General features: G+C 40.2%; 1 protein-coding gene across 3 annotated transcripts in view; it reads right to left on the bottom strand.

Moving 5' to 3' along the window:
* The window catches only part of LOC110173254 (R3H domain-containing protein 1-like), a 153,935-nt gene that overhangs the window by 52,825 nt on the left and 76,808 nt on the right, over positions 1–24,302 (bottom strand). For all 3 annotated transcript variants that reach the window (XR_008633441.1, XM_055163504.1, XM_055163511.1), the window contains exons 11-15: positions 20,313–20,545; positions 11,368–11,631; positions 9,734–9,885; positions 3,208–3,567; positions 390–540 (exon numbers count right to left, since the gene is read on the bottom strand). Coding sequence is in view for 2 of the 3 variants with exons in the window: in XM_055163504.1 (XP_055019479.1) it covers positions 390–540; positions 3,208–3,567; positions 9,734–9,885; positions 11,368–11,631; positions 20,313–20,545 (1,160 nt within the window). In the remaining variant the exon portion in view is untranslated. The remainder of the gene's footprint in view (positions 1–389; positions 541–3,207; positions 3,568–9,733; positions 9,886–11,367; positions 11,632–20,312; positions 20,546–24,302) is intronic.

The following is a 24,302-nucleotide window of genomic DNA, read 5'->3' as shown; positions in this document are numbered from 1 at the left end:
AAAACGGAAATTATTCACTTAAACACAAAATGAAAAACTGAAAAAATTAATCATTATTTGTTTATTTTACTTTGGTTTTGAAGACAAATAATAAAGAAAATAGTTGTTTTTTTCATTTTCTTATTTTTGATTTTATTTTGAAAAACAAATGAATGAATGATACACGGATTCACAACACACCTTCAAATTTCATGAGTAATTAAAACGCGATCTAACCTTTTTTTAGCTCTACTATTTTGTTTACTATTTAAATTTTTATGCTAATATTGAACTAAATATTCGTCTCTCTCAACGATCAAGTCAACAGCATCAATAATTAAAACCCTGATTCATAATTTAACAGTGAATGATATACAGTGAGAGAGTGTGGACCGGAGTGGGCGTAGTACCTTGTTGTGGGGGCAGGTTCTGGGTCTGGGTGCAGTTGTACGGGTTGACAGCAGGGGGGCGGTAGTGAGACTGCTGCTGGGGGTGCGTTTGTTGTTGCTGTTGGGTCGCACAGTGTGGGTGGTGCACTGAGGAGCAATAACACGCCGAGACCTGGGAAAAAAGAAGAAGAAGAAATGTAATATTAAATCAAATTTCAATAGAGATTTCGAGTATTACTGCTCGTTTTTTGTAGTCCGTTAAAGGTGCACTGTGTAACTTTTCTCGTGAAGGTTGCTGTCAATAAAATTCTATATCTTATCTTCTGAATCTTAATTTTTCAGTACAGATTAAATGATTCAGGTGGAACTTGCAATGCCTTGGTGGAGGTCTGGGTCAATTAAAAGCAGCTGTATTTGAGTTTTACTGTCTTAAAAACATGAAAAAATTAACTTTATTGATCATATACGACACTTTGGTTGACTCTGACCGGCCCGTTTAAGCTCATTTGGAATAAAAAAATAAACATATTTCATAATTTTACCTCGTACATGGACTATAGGCGCATTGTTTTTTATTTTAAAGGTGTTTTTTAATGACATTTTTTGTAAGGCAGCCTCACTTTTTCATTGCTTAGTCATAACATAAACTCTTACTAGTCTGACCAGCTCATCAAAACAATGCTATTTACAAGGGATGTAACAATATCCAAATCTCACGGTACAATATTTCTTGCGATATTTTGAAGAGGGTAATCAAATTGTAAATGGGACACTTTTTTGCTTTTAAAATGCCTTGAGTTTGGTGTGAATTATTATTGTCATAATCCCAAAACTTCAAGTAAAAACATATTTCTTTATCTTGTCTTCAGTGAAATGAATCATGGGATATGTAGTTCCCGATGTTCATAAGCTGTTGCTACTATAAAACCATGCATTTAAGCGAAGGAACTTGTGATTCGATATATTGCGAGACTTTTGACGACACAATATCACGATATTTCAGTTATTGTTACATCCGTATTATTTATAAAGAAATACAATTAATATTAAGCAGACTTTAGTTAAGCATAATATCCATAATATTTTCTGTTTCTTGTGTGGCCCCATGGAAAAAATAATATAAAAAAAAAATATAATAAAGATAATGGTTGAGTTACTACCAGCAACCACTACCACCGAGGATCCACCGATATGATACTGGAATTGGGTATCAGGATAGGGATGGGCATTCGATGAAATTTTCGTAATCGATCATCGGAAGAATTAACGATCGATTATCGATTAATCATTAACGTTTTTATATTAAAATGATCATCGATTATTATTACTATCTGCACTACTAATCTGCATAAATAAATTCAACTTTACGACATATAAACTGTAACGACTCTAGAGCCACATCAGCCCGTTTGACATTATAATGTGTTTAATACAGTTTTGCGCAACTCTCACAGAAACAAAACTTAAAACCACATTTCGCTAATTTGCATAAACTAAGCGAAGATAAAACTACAGCTCTTGTGTCGCTGATGTGGTTCAATTTCTGTCGGATGAAAAGACATGATTCAGTGGAATACAGGTTAGTGTGACCAGATTTACGTTTGTCAAAACCAGGACACCGTACGGGAGGTGGGAGGTTGGGACTCGTCATCGACATTGCGCGACTCTCACCTGGCAAAACTTTTTCCCACTGGACACCGAAACATATGTGCTGCTTTGTTCACTGTGCACATGGACTCACACTTGTCCCGAACACAACAGAAAGTGTGGAATTTCTTGTACAAGTCATCGGTAAACACGCATTTGTGCTTCGGTACATTGCAGACTGACCGACTGTTTGTGTTTGCTCGCTCCTTCTGAGTGCAGAGAGACTACATGTACAGACCCATGTTTGGTCACGCTACGCACAGCAACCTACATTCGGTTTGTCGATTAAAATTAACGTAATCGATGAAATTCTTAATGATCAATTATCGATTAATCGATTAATCATGCCCATCCCTAGTATCGGATATTGACAGAGATATTGAACGTTTTCAAGGATGAGAAAATGGTTTCAAGATTTGGGCTTTAAATTGGTGTAATAAGATTTACTCAGTATCAAATCTCAAAATGTAATATTGAAGTTGCCATTTTTTTCATAGCTGTTACTAGTTACTTTAAAGGATAAATAACAATTACAATTACCAAACACATCTGGACCAGTTTTATCAAAAGCTGTTTGTTTTACCAGCGTCTGCACCGGTATTGTTTCATATCAACATCAGTATTGGAACTACATTTGCTCGTCTTCCTTGCTAGTTAACCTGTCAATACTGTGTCCTACTGGTTTATAATTATTACAACTACTGCTACTGCTACTACTATGTGTATTACTATGTCATATTGACTAATAGCAGATCTTGCCCACCAATCTCCAAAAAAATTCACAAAGAGAGAAAGTCATTATAATTTGAAAGGAATTGAAAATCTTTTAAAAAAAAAAAAAGCCAGGTTCAGAACAACAACAATGAAATATGTGTTTCCATCAAGTGTTTAAAAGAAATGTCAAACACGATATGCTAAAAAGTATGATGCATGAACTGTCCTTTTGTGTTAATTAATGAGTATTTAATATTGTGTATGTCGTGTAAGTAAGTTGCTTATAAATGTAGTTGGAAGTGTTGAAGTGCTGTTTTACTTTGTGTGAAAAACGGGGCAGATATGACAGGTCTATACTTCTTTCTGCTCCTTTTCATTCACATTGATGTATGAACATAATTATTTTGTGTTCATCTTTCCTGACTGAAACAAATAAAAACAATGAAACCTGAGTAAGTGTGATATATTTCTTCTGTACCTGCTGCATGGGCTGTTGGATATATGTGTGTTGTTGGAGCAGGGGCTGGTTGAGCATGGCCCCAGAGAAGGCCCCTGGTGCTGGGGTGGGGTTGTTGGCGTAGCCCTGGTTGTGCCCGGACGCGTGGAGGGGCAGACTCTGTGTACCCATCATGCCCCCGTGTCCAGCCGAGGGTCCGGTCACCACGTAACTGGTCATCTGCTGAGGTGGCGCCCCCTGCAGGAGCATGTGCGGCGGCGCGTGGTGGTGGTGGTGGTACACGGCGGGGTAGTAGCGGGGGTCTGGGGCCGGGGGGTTGGGGTCACTCTGTCCGGGCTGAGAGAGGCTCATCTGATTGAACTGGGCGTTGAGAGCTTCAGGCTAAAAAAATGAGGAAAAAATAAATAAATAGGGTTAAGTAAAGACCAAAAAATACAAAAAAAAAAACCTGCTAGTTAGCTCACTCTGACTCAAAGCTAAGAGTCACTTTAATTAAAATCTTAAAATATAACATAAACAACCTATTAAAATTCCAAATTAATTACAATAAAGACTACCAGACTGTTTTTGTGTGTAAAATATCTCAGTTTTGTTGCTGTTAACATTTATTATGCCTCAAAATTAGCATTAGCATTAGCACTGAGACACAAACATCTCTCTTTCTAAACTTCTTTTCATTTTATTTGTGTAGTTTTTACATGTTTACAGTGATGTCCACCCACAACTCCCTGTTTACTGCTTTATTTTTAAATATTTATTCACTGTAGAATGACTCAGCAAAAAACAAACAAACACAGAGATAAAACTGGACAGGAAGTTGTGATGCTAACAGTTAGGTTGCGCGCTAATGAACACAGAGTTTTGGTTGTAATTCACAAAAGAAGTGTTGGTAATACTAATTTCTACTGTGCAAGGAAATTTTCTAAAATAAAATACATTCTGAACTAAGCTGAAGACTTTTAAAATAGAGAAAATGTACAAATAAAGCGAATTGTGAGTGTAATATTGTCGGTGTTAGCCTTTGTTAGCTTAGCCGCCTGTTTTAATCACTTACATTTACATTCTTCCAATTGGGTTTCAGAATGACAGAAAATTAAGACCGTTGCCATAGAGATGTAAGATGTATTTATTTTTATTTTTTTGCCAAAATGCTGTAACTTAATGAGAAACTATTTATAAATTGTATTCAGGGCGACCAGACGATTCAAGGATGTACCGATATCGAAATCTCACAGTACGATATTTTCACGATATACATCTCACAGTACGGAATTTATTGCGATATTTTGTGGTTTAATCCAAAGAACTAAGACTTACAAGTGTTTATAACTATTTCTTCATGTAGTCTGCACCAAAACGGAGCAAAGGATCATGGTCTATGTAGTTCCATCTGTTTTTTTTTAGCTATTGCTGCACCATAACAATGAATTTAATCAAAGAAACTTGTGATTTGTTATATTTTGATGGCCCAGGATATTCTTGAGAGATTTTTGATGATACGATATCACAATATTTTGGTTATTGCTACACCCCCTACTCGAGACAGTCCCAGTTTTGAGTCCCCTGTCCCAGCAGATTTATCCAAAACCAACAATTTGTCCCAGTTTTACACAAGAAATGTCACAGGTGTCCCTATTTTTGACCAGTTTGATACTTGTCAACAGTAAAGATAAGCATAAATTGTTGTTTAGTCCGGTAAAATACAGAGAAGCTGCTTAAAAATGGCCAAAAGACAAAGAAAATGTGACTATACTGACTCACCAAGTGCATAACAGTTTTCCTTACGTACTAGTTTCCCAAATCGAGTGTGTCCCAGTTTTTTATTTTAAAATTCTGGTCACTCTAATTGTATTTCGCTTGGTATAAGGCAGCCGTCTTAGTCTAGTGTTCATAGTGCTTCTAATAGAATACAGTACAAATACTTGAAGGACTATCTGGCTTCAAGTGGCTAAGATAATGACTTTTAATTAACCTCGTCCTCCGTTTGTGAAAATACAGTGTGTAGGGAAAGATCAGGGTTTAATAGGGATTAAACAGATAATAAATTAAAAACATCAGCTCGTGTCATTATGAACACAGACGGGTACAAGGCCAGCGATCAACAGCCCATAGGTCACAGTGTATTTTCATTTGTTGGAGCGCTCGCAAAACCCAAAATCGATACAGCCAAACCACCAGGGGGCGACGTGATGGTCCCTCTCAAGCTAAGTGCTAAATCAAAGGTTGCATTGACTTTTACTTGAAGGTGTAAACAACAAACAGTTCTAATCCAGGTCTGACCCAGGAGATGGAGTTACTGCAGAGGTGGAAAGAGGATTGGAAATTTGAAAGTAAAAGTGCAGTATCATGGCTAATAAAGTACTCGATTACAAGTACTCCAGCCAAAGTTGTAGTTCAAAGTTCTAAACCCAGGTCGAAACTGGGTCTAAACCAGGTCTAATCTATGTCTAAACCAGTTCGAAACTAGGTCTACACCCAGGTCGAAACTAGGTCGAAACTGGGTCGAAACTAGGTCTAACCCAGGTCGAAACTAGGTCGAAACTGGGTCTAAAATAGGTCTAAACCAGGTCTAAAATACGTCAAAACTGTGTCCAAACCCAGGTCTAAACCAGGTCAAAACTAGGTCTAAATCCAGGTCGAAACCAGGTCAAAACGAGGTCGAAACTAGGCCTAAAACCAGGTCTAAACCAGGACTAAAAGCCAGGTCTAAACCAGGTTGATACTATGTCTAAACCCAGGTCTAAACCAGGTCTAAATCAGGTCTAAACCCAGGTCTAAATCTAGGTCTAAATCCAGGTCAAAACCAGGTATAAACTAGGTCTAAATCCAGGACAAAACTGTTTAAATCCAGGTCAAAAATATGTCTAAATCCAGGTCTAAACCAGGTCTAAACCAGGTCTAAATCCAGGTCTAAACCAAGTCTAAACCAGGTCTAAACCAGGTCTAAATCCAGGTCGAAACTATGTCTAAATCCAGGTCTAAACCAGGTCTAAACCAAGGTCTAAACTAGATCTAAACCAGGTCTAAACTAGGTCTAAATCCAAGGTCTAAACATCAGGTCTAAACCAGGTCTAAACTGACACAGCAATAACATTTCCATGGAGACGAGCAGGTTTCGGACCCTCCACTAGAAATATTACGCAGTGCACCTTTGAAAAAATCTACTCAAAACAGTCCAATGACCTCAAAAATCTACTCGAGTACGGTAACGTGAGTATTTATAGTTAGATATTGTTTGATTTTGAAAGAACTGGACGCCGTTTTGAGGTCACTTCCGACATGATTCCGCGGATTAAAATAGCAGTTTTTGAACATGGATTATTCAAACGTTAACATCTGGTGCTAACATGAAATATTAATGGCAGTTCTGGAGGCATAATTAGCCATGACGGCGGGTCTGCGAGCAAAAACCAGGTCAGAAATGAGGTCAACGCGACGCTCGATCTATATACGAAGAGAAAATTCAAACACACCTTTACAGACATTATTGAATAGTTAATATAGAATAATGGGGTTAGTTTAGCCTCACCCCCGACTCTGCCCCGAGCGCTGAATTAAAAATAAGGAAAAGACTGAAGAAAATCTGAAATAGGTATAGACGTGCTACTGAGACCTATTTAATGCCATACACTGGAATATTACAGGCCGAGGAATGACAAAAGTTACATAGTCCATCTTTGATTTAAATAACGCTTTTTTCCTGCTGTTTTGGGATGTGTTCAGACTTAATATGACTTGGTCCGGCTCTGAGGCCAATTTAGTCCTCAAAGTGGTCTTGGTGTAGTCTTGGTTTAGTCTTAGTTTAGTCCCAGTTTGGTCCTCAATGTGATCTTGGTGTACTCCATGTTTAGTGCTGGTTTAGTCCAAGTTTAGTCCATGTGTAGACCTGGTTTTTACTCCTGATCTAGTCTTGGTCTAACCTTAGACTAGTTTTAAAGTAGTCTTGGACTAGACCTTGTTTAGACTTGGTTTATTCTTGGTTTGGACTTGGTTTAGTCTTGGTCTAAACCTTGTCTAAACCTGGTCTAGCCTTTGTTTAGTCCTGCTTTAGTCTCGGTTCAGTTCTGTTCTTGTCTTGATCTACTTGATCTAGTCATGGTTTAGTCCAGGTTTAGTCCCAGTTTAGTCCCCAATGTGGTTTTGGTGTAGTCCTGGTTTAGTACTGGTCTAGTCCAAGATTAGTCCTTGTGCAGACCTAGTTTTTATTCCTGGTCTGGTCTTGAACCAGTCTTGAACTAGTGTTGGACTAGTCCTGTTTAGTCTTGGATTAGTCCTGGTCTAAACCTTTTCTAAACCTGGTCTAAACCCAGCCCAGCCTTAGTCTAGTCTTGTTTTAGTCCTGGTTTAGTCTCGGTTTAGTCCAGTTCTTGTACTGATCTAGTGTTGGTTTAGTTTGGGATTAAGTCCGAGTTTAGTCCCAGTTTTTGTCCATGTGTGAACACACCCTTTTGAAACACCATTTTATTATATAAAATATTTGGTTTAATTAATTAATCTAAGTTGTCACACAAGACTAGACACTGCGAGCGTGTGTCTCTAAAGTCTAATAATTACACACTGGCTCAAGAACATTGGCCGTAGACTTGGTTTAGTTCTGGTCTAGTCATAGTTTAGTCCTGTTCTAGCCCTGGTCTAGTCCATGTTTCATTACAGATTTAGTTCCAAGTTTAGTCTTAGTTTAGTCCCAGTTTTTCTGTGGCCTATGTCCATGTGTGTTACGAGCCCTTTTGAGCTCTTAAGACCTTTCAAAAGATTTACTTTAATTGTTAATTTCCATGGCAACAGTCCTAATTACACATCGGCTCAGGAACATTGGGTCAAAGTTGAGTAGCCACTAATCGGTTTAAATGTTAACAAGACTAAAGAGTTACACGGTAAACACACAAACACACAGACACAGACAGAGACGGACACACACACACACAAACACACACAAACACACAGACACACACACACAGACACTGATACAAAGGGTAAAAATCAGTTTGTACCACGGCGTATTGTTGGGTAGGACACACAGGCAGGTACTGAGACGGAGCGAGAGAATAGGAGACCGCTGAAGACTGGACAGGATCAGACTGAAGAGGACAGAAGGGCTACGGACGGACAGAGGACACAGGAGAGAGACGACAAGGAGAGAAAGTTAGGAAGGAAAGAAAGAAAGACATGGATAAAAGTCTCAAAACGTACAGAGAGTCTGAAGAGTTTAAGATGACATTTTAAAACTGAAAATGAAAGTTGAAGATGGAGTTGGAAAAAGGTGAAATTCAAGGATAAAGAAAGTATCATATTGGGTCTAAATCATGTCTGAACCAGGTCTAAACCAGGTCTAAAACTAGGCTAAAACAGGTCTAAACTAAGTCTAAACCCAGGTCTAAACTAGGTCTAAACTAGGTCTAAACCCAGGTCTAAACTAGGTCTAAACCCAGGTCTAAACTAAAACTAAACCTAAACCCAGGTCTAAACGAAACCCAGGTCTAAACTAAACCCAGGTCTAAACTAAACCCAGGTCTAAACTAAACCCAGGTCTAAACCTGGTCTAAATTAAACCCAGGTCTAAACCTAGGTCTAAACCTAAACCAAGTCGAAACTAGGTCTAAACTAGGTGTAAACCAGGTCTAAACTAGGTGTAAACTCAGGTCTAAATCAGGTCTAAACCAGGTCTGAACCCAGATCTAAACCAGGCCTAAACTACGTCTAAACCCAGGTCTAAAACAGGTAAAAACCAGGTCTAAACTAGGTCTAATCCAGGTCTAAACTAGGTCTAAACCAGGTCTAAACTAGGTCTAAACCCAGGTCTAAACTAGGTCAAAATTAGGTCTAAAATAGGTCTAAACCCAAGTCTAAACTAGGTATAAACCCAGGTCGAAACCAAGTTGAAACTAGGTCTAAATCCAGGTCAAAACCAGGTCAAAATCCAGGTCAAAACCAGGTCTAAACTAGGTCTAAATCAAGGTCTAAACAAGGATGAAACCAGGTCTAAATTAGGTCGAAACCCAGGTCGAAACCAGGTCTAAACTAGGTCTAAACCAGGTCTAAACCAGGCAAAACCAGGTCTAAACCAAGGTCTAAACCAGGCCGAAACCAGGTCTAAACTAGGTCTAAATCAAGGTCTAAACAAGGATGAAACCAGGTCTAAATTAGGTCGAAACCCAGGTCGAAACCAGGTCTAAACCAAGGTCTAAACCAGGATGAAACCAGGTCTAAATTAGGTCTAAACCAGGTCGAAACCAGGTCTAAACTAGGTCTAAACCAGGTCTAAACCAGGTCTAAACTAAGTCTAAACACAGGTCTAAACCAGGATTAAACCAGGTCTAAACCATGAGCGTCTTAATCGTAATGGTAATTGTAATATTGTGATTTTGTGTTGTAGTTGGACAAATCATTCAAAATAAAAAATAAACTTCATTAAAAAAAAAACACTCAGATGTGATTTAATATTTGAAGATTTGGGGCAATTCTTCTCAATTCTTCTCAAATCAAAACCATGAAACCGCAGCTAAACCAATCAGTGCATTCGAGACAGGTCTAAGCCCCGCCCACTCACCTGAGAGTGCAGATGATTGGCTGCCTGCGCTTGGCCCTGGCTTTGGATTGGCTGTTGAGGATTCTTCTGCTGAGAGCCCCTGGCCATGTTCGGAGCGATTGTAGCCGGGTTGTACACCACAGCGCTGCCGTCGGGGTGAATGAACGGCTTCCCTAAAATAAAATACACATAAATAAACAAAGAATTGTAAACAAAATGTAAATCAGACATGAAATTTTAGAGTAATTGCCAAGAGAATCCCAAAAACTTGTGTTTTCGCAGCAGTCTGGCCGTGTTTGAAGCTGATGCTGGTGCTGAATATTTACACGTTTTACCCATCTGTTGGATCTGTTCTGATTAGCAAGATCTGAGCTGAATACTTAACAGATAAACTCAATACCGGTGATGTAAGCTGCAAATTTTTCTCAGGAGAGGAGGATTTTAATAACCAACACAGATGTAAAATAAAACAAAACAAAACATGATAATAATTTTAATGATTAGAGCGCTAAACCAACACTAAAACAGCGACATGTCCAGGTTAAAATACAAAAACTATCATTAAAATGTATGTTTCTGCATTTAAAGGTGCAGGTGATGCCTCCAGACTGAGTTACGAGTCAGATCTGTGGAGAGGCGACCCCCCTCACAGCAAGAATGTATGTTTTTCTAGAGGTTTTGTTGCAATAAAAGCAGACAGAATTGAGTAAATGCAACATAGATAAGTTTAATGCCAGACTGTGCAACATTATAAGATCTCCATGGAGACAAGCAGTTGAGCAGTTGGCTGGCCCCTCTTTGTAAAAGGTTACGCAATGCACCTTTAAATTATGAAAATCAAGAATGATAGTTTCACAGTTCTAAACCCAGGTCTAAACTACGGTCTAAAGTAGGTCTAAACCAGGTCTAAAACCAGGTCTAAACCAGGTCTAAACCAGGTCTAGACTAGTTCTAAATGAGGTCGAAACTAGGTCTAAATACAGATCAAAACTAGTTCTAAACCCAGATGTAAACCAGGTCAAAACCAGGTCTAAACTAGGTCTAAACCCAGATCTAAACTAGTTCTAAACCCAGATGTAAACCAGGTCAAAACCAGGTCTAAACTAGGTCTAAACCCAGGTCTAAACCCAGGTCTAAACCAAGTTGAAACTAGGTCTAAACCCAGGTCTAAACGAGGTCTAAACCCAGGTCTAAACCAAGTTTAAACTAGGTCTAAACCCAGGTCTAAACTAGGTCTAAACTAGGTCTAAACCAGGTCTAACCCAAGTCTAAACCAGGTCTAAACCAGGTCTAAATTATGAAAGGTTCATTCATTCATTTTAAGTAAATTTTTAAACACATACATTAATACTTTTACTTAAAGGTGCACTATGTAACTTTTTGGTTGGGGATCTGCCACCTGCTTGTTTCTATAGAGATGTCATCACTCTGCCTGGAATGTTCCACAATATGACATTAAACAGCTCTGCCTTACATTTATTCAATTGCAGGTGGTTTTAAAGCTCAAAAACACTTAGAAAAACAGGCATTCTGACTGTGAGCGGGGTCGCCTCTCCACAGATCTGACCTGTAACTTGATCTGGTTTGGTCTCCATGGAGATAGAAAGGTTTAATGCCACACTGTGAAACATTCAAGCATAAATAAAACATCGTACCTGTGTGTGGGTTGACCAGGACGCTCCCAGGAGGAATCCCAGAGGTCTCCAGTGGTAGGATGTAGTAGTTCGGAGTTTCGTTGAGGGACGGCGGCTGAGGAGGGACATTTTTGATCATTTCGTGGTGTCCGGCCGCCCTGGCGTCGTTGTTGGGGTGCATCGTGGGTGTGGAGGAGATCACCGGGCGGGAGGAGGGCGGAGGCGGGAGCTGGGGGCGGGACAGGGAGCTGGAAGAGGAGCCGACGCTACTGCAAGACTCCGAACCTGAAAGAAAAACACAAAACAGTAAGGAGTTTTGATTTGATTATGAGTTTTCGTCACAAAAACAAAATTAAAATGGCCTTCGGTTTTGATTTAATGGGCATAAACAAGATGGAGTTTTCATTAGTGGAATTTAACAGAAACATTAGTCCAATTTCTTTCTCCAAAGTCTGAACTGTGCTTCAAAAACATGTTTTTATTGACAGAGGATTGGCTGTAAACCTCTCAATTTAATTTGATTTGGTTCTGTTCTAGTCCTGGTCTGGTCCAGGTTTAGTCCCAGGTTAATCCCAGTTTTGGTGAGGTTTTTATGCAAGTCGAAAGACAAGCCAAACCAGACCAAAACCAGGACTAAAAGAAAGACTCAAGCTGTTTTTAAGAAGGACCAAGTGTAATCTAAACTAACCCAGGTCTAAATACCAGATCTAAACTAAACTAAACCTGGATTAAACCCAGATCTAAACCAAAATTTGAACTAGGAATAAACCACAAATAAACACAAATTTAACCCAGATCTTAACCTAGGACTACACCAGGTCTAAACTCAGCTTTAACCCAGGTCTAAACCAGAACTAAACCAGGACTGCGTCTCAAGGTAACTCAGATCTAAACTTGAACTAAACCAGGTCTAATCTCGGATTTAATAAGGTCTAAACCAGGACTACATCTCGAACTAACCCAGATCTAAACTAAATCAGGACAACAGAACTACTACATGGACTAACCCAGCAGTAAACTGGGACTAAACCAAGTCTGACTCCAGATTTAACCCAGGTCTTAACAAAGTCTAAACCAGGACTACACCAGGACTAAACCAGGATTAAACTAGGACTAAACCAGGTCTGAACCCAGCTTTAATCAAGGTCTTAACATGGGCTAAACCAGGACTAAACCAGGACTAGATCTTGAACTAACCCAGATCTAAACTAGCACTAAACTAGGTCTGAACTCAGATTTACCAAAGGTCTAAACCAGGACTTACCCAGGACTACAGAACTACTACACGGACTAACCCAGCAATCACCTAAAACAAAACCAGGTCTGAACCCAGGTTTGAACAAAGTCTAAACCGGGACTTAACCAGGACTACATCCCAGTCTAACCCAGACCTAAACTAGGACTAAAACAAGGTCTGAACCAAGATTTAACCCAGCTTTTAACAAAGTCTAAACCAGGACGAAAACAGAACTGCATCTCGAACTAACCTAGATCTAAACTCGGACTTAACCCAGATCCAAACCAGACTCCAAACCCTGGGTCTAGCCCGGTCTTAAAGCGGGACTAAAGCAGGATCACGAGCCCGGGCCTTATCCCCAAACCCACTGTACGCACAATGTGAAGTTATTAAAATATTTCGCTTGAGTCAGCAGCTCTGTTTTCCTACATTTCCCAGAATGCCTCCCGGGCTCAGTGCATTAAGTTGTCAATTATAACATGTGGGTGGAAGCGGCTGATAGTCATAATTAGAAGTGTTTTTCAAAAGGAGGCAATTTCACTGTTGTTCCTCTTGCTAATATTATATCATCTCGAGTGGCAGAGTTTAAAACGTCTCCTGGTCCTCCATGTTGTTTTTTTGTTTTTGAATAATTACCAGATGTAATTAAAAACCCACATTATTCTCTCGGGATTAGATTAAACATTTTGTAAACGTCTGTTAGTCAAATTTAATGGGAAATAACAGAATCTATAAGGCGCAATGGTGTAACTTTTCTGGTATTGGGTCCGTCACGTGCCGTCCTTTCACTGAGATGTTGTCTGGAATGTTCCACAGTATGGCATTATGCTTATTTAACTCTATGGAAACAGCAGGTGGCGCCACAGGGCCAAGTTACGAGTCAGATTTGTGGAGAAGAGAGCCCACTCATAGTAACAATGCACTTTTTAGACCAAAAAAACAAGTCTAAACTAGGTCTAAACCAGGTCTAAACTTGAGAGACTAAAGTAGGTCTAAATTGGGTCTAAACATGATTGAAACCATGTCTGAACCAGTTCTAAACCAGGTCTAAACAAGGTCTAAACCAGGTCTAAACCAGGTCTAAACCAGGTCGAAACTAGGTTGAAACCAGGTCTAAACCAGGTCTAAACTTGATTGAATCCAAGAATAAAATAGGTCTAAACCGGGTCTAAACTTGACTGAAACCATGTCTGAACCAGGTCTAACCAGGTCTAAACCAGGTCTAAACCAGGTCTAAACCAGGTCTAAACCCAATTCTAAACCAGGTTGAAACTAGGCTGAAACCAGGTCTTAACCAGGTCTAAACCAGGTCTAAACTTGATTGAATCCAAGAATAAAATAGGTCTAAACTGGGTCTAAACTTGACTGAAACCATGTCTGAACCAGTTCTAAACCAGTTCTAAACCAGGTTCTAAACCAGGTCTAAACCAGTTCTAAACCAGGTCTAAACCAGGTCTAAACCAGTTCTAAACCAGGTCTAACCAGTCTAAACCAGTTCTAAACCAGGTCTAAACCAGTTCTAAACCAGGTCTAAACCAGGTCTAAACCAGGTCTAAACCAGGTCTAAACCAGGTCTAAACCAGTTCTAAACCAGGTCTAAACCAGGTCTAAACCAGGTCTAAACCAGTTCTAAACCAGGTCTAAACCAGGTCTAAACCAGGTCTAAACCAGTTCTAAACCAGGTCTAAACCAGGTCTAAACCAGGTCTAAACTACTCTCACAGTAACAATGCACGTTTTTAAGATCAATAAAAACCCATGTTATTGAGTAAGATGGGTTCTTTAAATGCCATACCGGGACATTCCAGACAAAACGTAACATCTCCATGGAGACAAGCAGGTGACACCACAGGGCAAAGCTACTGTACGTGTCAGGTCTGTGGAGAGGCGAGCCCACTCACAGTAACAAAGCACATTTTTAGATCAATAAAAACCCATGTTATCGAATAAGATGGATACTTTTAACGCTGGATTGTCCCGTAGTGTGGCATTAAACTTCATGTCATCAATCGCCATGGAGACCAGCAACAGGCGAAGTTACAAGCCAGATCCGTGGAGAAGAAAACCGTCTAAAAATAAGAATGGCTGTAAAGAATTTGAATACATTTCGTGCAATGACAAAGTGGCGTGTTAGTTCATTAAAATGCCGTACTGTGGGACATTCCAGACTGAGCAACAACAGTTCACTAGAAAAGCAGCACAGGGAACCTTTAAGAATGAAAAAATAAAAAAAAAATCTAAAAATGTGTATAACTCTGGACCAAAATCTTGCGTGAATTAAACAAAAAAACATTATAACATAGATCAGAAAATAGCGTAATATGGGCTCTTTAGGTATTAAATCCCAACTAAACCAGAAAAAATAGGTCTAAACCAAGAAACTAGTGCACCTCCCCACATTTTGAGAACCACCGCCCCATATGAAGCGGTTTTAACAGATGGAGCGTGCCTTGAATGTAGATTATACCGTAAGCTGCCTGGTGCAAAGACGGAAGAGACGAGCGACTTCTATCCCAAAGCTCAAAACACAAACTCAAAAAAAAACAACTTAAAAAAAAGAAAAAACTTAAATCCTACTTCTGTTCTTACTGCCGCTCGTAAAGTCAGAGATTGGCAAAATAATAAAAATGCCAAAAAAGAAAGATAGAGGGTGTAAGGTGGCGCAGGGAAAGTAGAATGTGTACAGGAGATAGAAATGACATTGGAAAACATCTAATCTCAGGCCGATGTAATTTCCAGACAGACAAAATACAGGTTTATGCATTGGACAGGGGTTTGTAGTCTTCAATTTGTAACTTCAAAATAATATTATTACTAAAGTACAAGTAACACGTACGCATTAAAGAAATATTCAGCTATTTTGTCAAACAATATATGCATTTTTACAAGGTTTTGAAGGACTAAGCAAGGACTAAACCAGGACTCAAAGTTGGATCGAGCCAAGAACCCAACCAGGACTAAACCTTGGTCTAACCCAGGATTCATTTAAGACTAAACCAGAAGAAACCAAGAGCAACTAAAAGGTGTGGATGTATTACTTTGTCTGGAATGTTTCACAGTGGTCACGTTTACATGATGTTTTTTTAAAATTCTGAATTAATCGCTCTGAATTAAATAGTTGGGAATTAAAATATTCTCGTTCGGAAATAATAATTCCGAATTGAGGTTTACATGGAAAACACGTTAAATCGGCTTTATCGTCTGGAGGTGGGGAAGGGTTCTGATTGGACAGAGACACGAACGTATTTACGTCGACCGGAAGAAAACAAACACTTCAGCTGCTACCGGCTTTTCCGTCATCTCGGTTTGTCGTTACGCCGCGGACACAAACGCGATCCAAACTTTTTTCCGCAGTTGTTCCGATGTTAATTCTCTCATCACGCTTTACGTCTGTCGGCTGAGGAGGGGAAGGGAAGAGTGTCGGAGAAGGGAGGAAGAAGACGAACTGAGTCGACGTCTGCTCTACCTCAGCCCACTCCCGCATCCCGCTCGCAAATCCAAAGAGACGTGGAGGAAAGTCCGAAGCGAGAACTGGTGGAGCCGGATCGTCTGGATTGCTTCAGAAGGGCGACCCAACTAGCATGCGCTGAACGACCAGACTTATTTTTAAGAAGAAGAAACGTTTACAAATTAATTCAGCTTTAAAATCAGAATAAACCTAACCAGGCTGGTGTCACCTAGTGCCTCCGCTCAATTTCATTTCTCTCCAGCGACTAGGTCAGGAATCAGAATACACTAGACCAGGGGTGTCCAACCTGTATCTCGGGAGCTACCAGAAGCTCTCAACCCCTTACAAGTAGCTCGCCAAATGATTTCTGAATTATACGTACTGTACTAAATAACTCAGACTTGATTAATTACCACCGTAAATGTGTTATTTTGAACTTTGTGTACTAATAAATGGATAACGGTTTAGTGTTTCATAGGGATCTAACTGTACATCTAAGGCTTGCCCTCTTATACTGAATCATTTTTTTTGCTCTCTGGCATTTTTATTTTGTAAAGGTAACTCACTGGACGCAAAAGGTTGGAGATCCCTGCACTAGACGGTTTGCAAGAACCCCGGAAGTTGTAGACCGGTGCACTGGCCAATCAGCGAAGAGCTGTGAAGCCACGACGTCAAACTCAAGCGTCTGTCTGGGTCCCTTTTGTGGAACAGCACAACAGTAAACAAAGCGGTCGAGATGGATGTAGACGAAGACAGACATTCTGTGTTGGCAACGATTCCTGAGATCGAGGATTTAAAGCCGGAACAAAGAGAATGTTTGGTGAATTTTATCAAGGGGAAAGACGTTATTGCCCTTCTTCCTACGGGATTTGGCGCGTTACATAAGTCACGACCAAATAGCAGCGATTGGTTAAATAAAAAAAACTACCCGCCTACTGTCGAGCGAACGACTCCTAATGCTACTTATTCGGAATTAAGTTTAATTCCGAATAATCAGTCAATAAAGTAGAGGTCTATGGAGAGGCGACCCTGTTCACAATCAGAACGCCTCTTTTTCTAAGTATTTTTGAGCTATAAAACCATCTAATAATTGAATAAATGCAAAGTTGAGCTGTTTAATGTCATACTGTGGAACATTCAAGGCAGAGCAATGACATATCCACAGAAACAAGCAGGCGACGGACCCCCAACCATAAAGTTACCTTCTAGTAGAGCACCTTTAACACCGCCAACGCGTTATTAGTCTGTCTTATTGTATTACATTTCCTCGTAGCGTTGCCCAGCCTACACTACTTCTCTCGTTTTTTAAATCGCTCCGGTATTTCCGCCGTGGCAGCCAGCGAGGCGGAATTATCTTTGGCAGGTGCCCGGTCATCGGATATGGCGCTACTGCAAACATTTGTTCTGATTAGAAGTGAAGAAAAACCCAGAGGGGACAGTACAAAGATGGAGGACGCCAGCCACGGAGATACCATTTCTTTATAATAACAGACCAATTAGAGCCGTCTCCTCCGTGCGCGGTGGCAAAGGGCATGTTTACTTACAAATACAGCACGGGAGTAATGAGAAAACCCTTTGTACAAGTTAGATTTAAATAATACGTCTCTTTTTGCGCTATGAGAATGCATCATCTGTTTATCCGACGTCTAAGCTTAAACTGTTTTGAGTAAATAAATGTAAATATATGCGTTTCTCTGTGTGTTTTTCTCCGCACAATATTGTCTTAAGGGCCGGGCAGACGCAGTATCGGAGGTGTATGGATAAGACCAGTTTTAACAAGACACTATAATGCAGGAACGCCTTGAATAATTTATTTGTAAATTGGCCTAAGAGATAATAACAGATATAACTTCTCACCCACTCACTCTTTTTCTTCACAAAATGGTAAATATATATGTTTTGGTGGAGTAGAGATTGGGTTTTGGGCACATATTTGATTATTTTTTGTAAATTCTGTTGTTTAAATTTACTACAAACTCACCAACAACCTCCTTTTTTTTTGTTTTTGTAAACCACAAATCATTAAAAAGAGCTGCAGTCTCATTTTCAGCAGTTCTTTGGTCTTTGGTTCTGGTTTAGTCCTGGTTTAGTCCTGGTCGAGAGCTGATGTAGATCTCGTTTGGTCCTGGTTTAATCTTGGTTTAGTCCTGGTTTAGTTCTGATGTAGACTTGGTTTGGTCCTGATCTAGTCACGGTTTAGTCCTGGTTGAGATCTGATGTAGATCGGTCTGTTTCTGGTTTAGTCATGGTTTAATTCCGATGTAGAGTTGGTTTGGTCTTGGTCTAGTCCTGGATTAGTTCTGGTCTAGTCCTGGTTTAGTTCTGATGTAGACTTTGGCTTGGTTCTGGTTTAGTCCTAGTTTAGTCCTGGTTTAGTCCTGGTTTAGTCCTGGTCAAAATCTGATGTAGATCTCGTTTGGTCCTGGTTTAATCTTGGTTTAGTCATGGTTTAGTTCTGATGTAGAGTTGGTTTGGTCCTAATCTAGTCATGGTTTAGTTCTGGTCTAGTCCTGGTTTAGTTCTGATGTAGACTTGGTTTGGTCCTGGTCTAGTCCTGGTTTAGTTCTGATATAGACTTGGTTTGGTTCTGGTTTAGTCATGGTTTAGTCCTGGTTTAGTTCTGATGTAGACTTTGGCTTGGTCCTGTGTCTAGTCCTGGTTTATTCTGATGTAGACTTATTTGGTCCTGGTTTAGTCCTGGTTTAGTTCTGATGTAGACTTTGGCTTGGTCCTGGTCTAGTCCTGGTTTAGTTCTGGTTTGGTCCTGGTTTGATCCTGGTTTAATTCTGATGCAGGCTTTGTTTGGTCTAGATCTAGTCCTGGTCTAGTCCTGGTCTAGTCATGGTCGAAATGGGTGTAGTTCTGGTTTAGTCCTGGTTTAATTCTGATGTAGACTTAGTTTGGTCCTGGTCTAGTCCTGGTCTAGTCCTGGTCTAGTCCTGGTCTAGAGTGGTCGAGTTCTGATTTGGTTGTAGTTTGTTTCTGATGTAGACTTGGTTTGGTTCTGGTCTAGTCCTGGTTTAATTCCTGATGTAGACTTGGTTTGGTCCTGGTCTAGTCCTGGTTTAATTCTGATGTAGACTTGGTTTGGTCCTGGTCTAGTCCTGGTTTAATTCTGATGTAGACTTGGTTTGGTCCTGGTCTAGTCCTGGTTTAATTCTGATGTAGACTTGGTTTGGTCCTGGTCTAGTCCTGGTTTAATTCTGATGTAGACTTGGTTTGGTCCTGGTCTAGTCCTGGTTTAATTCTGATGTAGACTTGGTTTGGTCCTGGTCTAGTCCTGGTTTATTCTGATGTAGACTTGGTTTGGTCTGGTCTAGTCCTGGTTTAATTCTGATGTAGACTTGTTTGGTCCTGGTCTAGTCCTGGTTTAATTCTGATGTAGACTTTGTTTGGTCCTGGTCTAGTCCTGGTTTAATTCTGATGTAGACTTGGTTTGGTCCTGGTCTAGTCCTGGTTTAATTCTGATGTAGACTTGGTTTGGTCCTGGTCTAGTCCTGGTCTAGTCCTGGTCCTGGTCTAGTCCTGGTCTAGAGTGGTCGAGTTCTGATTTGGTTGTAGTTTGTTTCTGATGTAGACTTGATTTGGTCCTGGTCTAGTCCTGGTTTAATTCTGATGTAGACTTTGGCTGGTCCTGGTCTAGTCCTGGTTTAGTTCTGGTTTGGTCCTGGTTTGATCCTGGTTTAATTCTGATGCAGGCTTTGTTTGGTCTAGATCTAGTTCTGGTCTAGTCCTGGTCTAGTCATGGTCGAAATGGGTGTAGTTCTGGTTTAGTCCTGGTTTAATTCTGATGTAGACTTGGTTTGGTCCTGGTCTAGTCCTGGTTTAATTCTGATGTAGACTTGGTTTGGTCCTGGTCTAGTCCTGGTTTAATTCTGATGTAGACTTATTTGGTCCTGGTCTAGTCCTGGTTTAATTCTGATGTAGACTTGGTTTGGTTCTGGTCTAGTCCTGGTTTAATTCTGATGTAGACTTGGTTTGGTCCTGGTCTAGTCCTGGTTTAATTCTGATGTAGACTTATTTGGTCCTGGTCTAGTCCTGGTTTAATTCTGATGTAGACTTGGTTTGGTTCTGGTCTAGTCCTGGTTTAATTCTGATGTAGACTTGGTTTGGTTCTGGTCTATTAAAAACGTAGTGGTGAAACTTGCTAAAATGTACAAAAGTAAAGTACAAAATGCCTAAAAATGACTTCACGTTCCAACACTGACCAGACTACTGACCAGACTACTGCACAATGGAGCGTGTGTCTGGTTCTTTTATTGTCTGTTTTGTGTTTTCGTACCAGTCTTGGACAGTCTCCCCGTGCTCTTGCTGCTGGCTGTACTGTCTCCTCGGGCCAGACCGGGGCAGACTCCGCTGAAGCTGCGTGCTTTGGTGATGGGGGGTCTGGGGGCCAGGCGGTGGGAGCTGTCTGAGCTGTCGGTGCTGCTCCAGGGCCGAGGGTCCGAGGGTCTGGGGAGAGTGTCTGTCTCTGAGCTGCTCTGTCTGCTGGCCCCTGACCGGCCCACTCCCAGCCTGAGGAGAAACACACACACACAGACACATGACGCCAACGCATTATTTTAAACGTTTGATTTAAATCAGGGGTGTGAAACTCATTTTGGTCCGGGGGCCGTATCCAACCGACTTTGATCCCAAAGGGGCCGGATCAGAAAACTCATGTCATATAAACCCCAAAAATAAAAATAAGTTCAAATATTTGTGCAGAGAAACGCAAATGTATTACAGAAATCTTTTTTAATTGATGAAATCTTTCTTTTACAAAATATGATAATATTATAAATCAACCTGAAACTTAAAAAAAAAAAAAATGCAATTCAACACAATGTTTTAACATGAACTTGTATGTAAATAGGAATAAGTAAATTTTTCTTGTAAAATCCTGCACTCGGCTCCACTTTTCTCATTTTGGACATTTTTCTGATGAGGGTGTCACGGTCAACAGTCAAAACGATCGTCCTTTAAGAGCGTTTGGAAAGAGACAAGTCTTCATTTGTGCTGCTCTGGTGGGAGGGGCCACGTACAGAGGCTCTGGAGATGCTGCTGTGATAAACACCGCAGAAAATTAACAATATTTTAATAGAAAATATAATAAAAATATTTTAGTAGAAAATCAGCCGAGGGCCAGATTAAAGGACTTGGAGGGCCGGATCTGGCCCCCGGGCCTTATGTTTGACACCTGTGATTTAAATAGAGAACACTAAAATATGCTTTAAATGTTTTAAATCAACTAAATAATCACATGAAAAAGGTGACATAATATATTTAAATACCAACATTTCATTTTTTGAGTGACATGAGAAAAAACTAAACAGAAGCTACACAATGTTAATCTGTGTATCATTCGTTCATTTGTTTTTCAAAATAAAACCAAAAATAAGAAAACGAAAAAGCGACTATTTTCTTCTTTATTTGTCTCCAAAACCCAAATGAAAAAATGGATAACGATTAGTTTTTTCCAGTTTTCGATTTTGTGTTTAAATGAATAATGGAAAAAACGGATAACCCAATATTTCTGTTTCCGTGATTTAAACTGTGATGCAGGACTGAACCAGGACTGAACCAGGACTAAACCAGGACTAAACCAGGACTAAACCAGGACTAAACCAGGACTAAACCAGGACTAAACCAGGACCAAACCAGGACTAAACCAGAAACAGACCATATCTACATCAGAGCTCCACCAGGACTAAACCAGAACTAAACCGGGATTAGACCAGGACTAAACCAACTATACATCAGGACTAAACCAGGATTAAACCGGTCTCAGTCCGGTCTCAGTCCCGGTCTCAGTCCCGGTCTCAGTCCCGGTCTCAGTCCCGGTCTCAGTCCCGGTCTCAGTTCCGGTCTCAGTTCCGGTCTCAGTTCCGGTCTCAGTCCCGGTCTCAGTCCCGGTCTCAGTCCCGGTCTCAGTTCTGATCACCCGACAGTCTACATGGGCACACCTCCAGGCCCATCCCGACACTCCTGGTTCAGTCCTGGTTCAGTCCTGGTTCAGTCCTGGTTCAGTCCTGCTTCAGTCCTGGTTCAGTCCTGGTTCAGTCCAGCAACGCAGTTTAAGTCATGGAAACGGGAAACGGTCGTTATCCGTTTTTTCCACTATTCATTTAAACACAAAATCAGAAATCCTTATCCATTTTTTCAGTTTGGTTTTGGAGACAATTATTTATTTATTTTTTTTCGTTTTCTTATTTCAGATTTTATCTTGAAAAACAAATGAAGGAATGATACACGGACTAACATTAATCAAAACTGTTTCAAACCAAGAAATCAAAATCTTTTTCAAATAGAGTAATCCCGTCTCTCAACGATTCAACCTTTGGGCTTTTACTATTTGGATATTTAATATTTGCTCAGAAACACTTACAAGAAGTCTGTTAATGACTTAAAAACTGTGCAGGATTTCTACCTATGACGCAACAATCCTGGGAAAATTTAAACCATGTATTTTTTAAGGCTCAGAGACACAGGTTTTTTTTGTTTTTTTTTTACGAATTTCTACCAATCCCTAAATAAATGAAACTTTACTTTACATAATTACATTTTTGATTGGACATTTTTTCTTGTATATTAGAGAAAATTCTGTATCGAGCGTGGGAGTGTTTTATTTAATTACATTTATTTTTGTTTACATTTTTGTTTTTGTATTGTTATTAAATATGAAAATCAATGCAAAAAATCTATTTGAGCCTCGTTTTTTCTTGTATAGGCTCCCGTTTTAGATTGACACGCTCTCTTTTTTATTCGCGATAACCAAAAATCTGCTCACAAAACGATCTCTCCACACATTTCAGAAATTACATCTGTGAATCTAAAAGGAGATATGTAGCCATCGTGTAGGAACAAAGTCAGCAAATCTGAGCTTGTACATTTGTGAAATCAATAGCCCTGTATCCCATTTGGGTTTTTTTCGCCTTGGGCTTCTCTCTTATGTTCAGCTTGACTCCAGATCAATAAAAGATGACACATGTACGAGACTAAAATGGAGAAGAAAAAGGTTTTATGGTTTAATTGGTGGAGCTTTGGGCCCACACGACGACGAGGAGGAAAATCCTGTTTAAGGGAATGTTGTTTTCAAACCCTCAGATCAGTGGTCTGTGTGCGTCTGATTAGAAACGACACAGGCTTCCCACACGTCCCGGTTTGATCTCAGTGGAGGTCTGATGTAGTCCTGGTTTAGTCCTGGTTTAGTCCTGGTTTTGTCCTGGTTTAGTCACGGTCAAGATCTGATGTAGATCTCGTTTGGTCCTGGTTTAGTCTTGGTTTAGTCCTGATGTAGAGTTGGTTTGATCCTGGTCTAGTCACGGTTTAGTTCTGGTCTAGTCCTGGTTTAGTGGACTAATGTAGAGCTGGTCTGTTTCTGGTTTAGTCCTGGTTTAGTCTTGGTTTAGTCCTGGTTTAGTCTTGGTTTAGTCATGGTTTAGTCCTGATGTAGAGTTGGTTTGATCCTGGTCTAGTCACGGTTTAGTTCTGGTCTAGTCTTGGTCGAGGTCTGATGTAGGTCTGGTTTGGTTGTAGTTTAATCCTGGTTTAGTTCCGATGTAGAGTTGGTGTGGTCCTGGTCTAGTCCCAGTTTAGTTCTGGTCTAGTTCCAGTTTAGTTCTTGTCTAGTCCTGTTTTTTTTCTGATGTAGACTTGGTTTGGTCCTGGTTTAGTTCTGATGTAGAGTTGGTTTGGTCGTCGTCTAGTCCTGGATTAGTTCTGGTCTAGTCCTGGTTTAGTTCTGATGTAGACTTTGGTTTGGTTCTGGTCTAGTCCTGGTCGAGATCTGATGTAGGTCTGGTTTGGTTGTAGTTTAATCCTGGTTTAGTTCCGATGTAGAGTTGGTGTGGTCCTGGTCTAGTCCCAGTTTAGTTCTGGTCTAGTCCTGTTTTTTTTCTGATGTAGACTTGGTTTGGTCCTGGTTTAGTTCTGATGTAGAGTTGGTTTGGTCGTCGTCTAGTCCTGGATTAGTTCTGGTCTAGTCCTGGTTTGGTTCTGATGTAGACTTTGGTTAAGTTCTGGTCTAATCCTGGTTTAGTCCTGGTCGAGATCTGATGTAGATCTGGTTTGGTCGTGGTTTAGTCCTGGTTTAGTTCTGGTCTAGTCCTGGTTTACTTATGATTTAATCTTGGTTTGGTCCTGGTTTGATCCTGGTTTAATTCCGATGGACTTCGTTCCGTCCTGGTCCAGTCCTGGTCTAGTCCTGATTTAGTCCTCGTTGAGTTCTGGTGTATTTCTGGTTTAGTCCTGGTTGGGTTTTGGTCTAGTCCTGATTTAGTTCTGATGTAGA

This window comes from Boleophthalmus pectinirostris, unplaced genomic scaffold (assembly GCF_026225935.1).
Source record: "Boleophthalmus pectinirostris isolate CB_2022bp ecotype Guang Dong unplaced genomic scaffold, ASM2622593v1 HiC_scaffold_11, whole genome shotgun sequence".
NCBI classification, from domain to species: domain Eukaryota; kingdom Metazoa; phylum Chordata; class Actinopteri; order Gobiiformes; family Gobiidae; genus Boleophthalmus; species Boleophthalmus pectinirostris.
The sequence above is the reverse complement of the archived record's forward strand: the minus strand, read 5'-3'. Positions and strand labels throughout refer to the sequence as shown.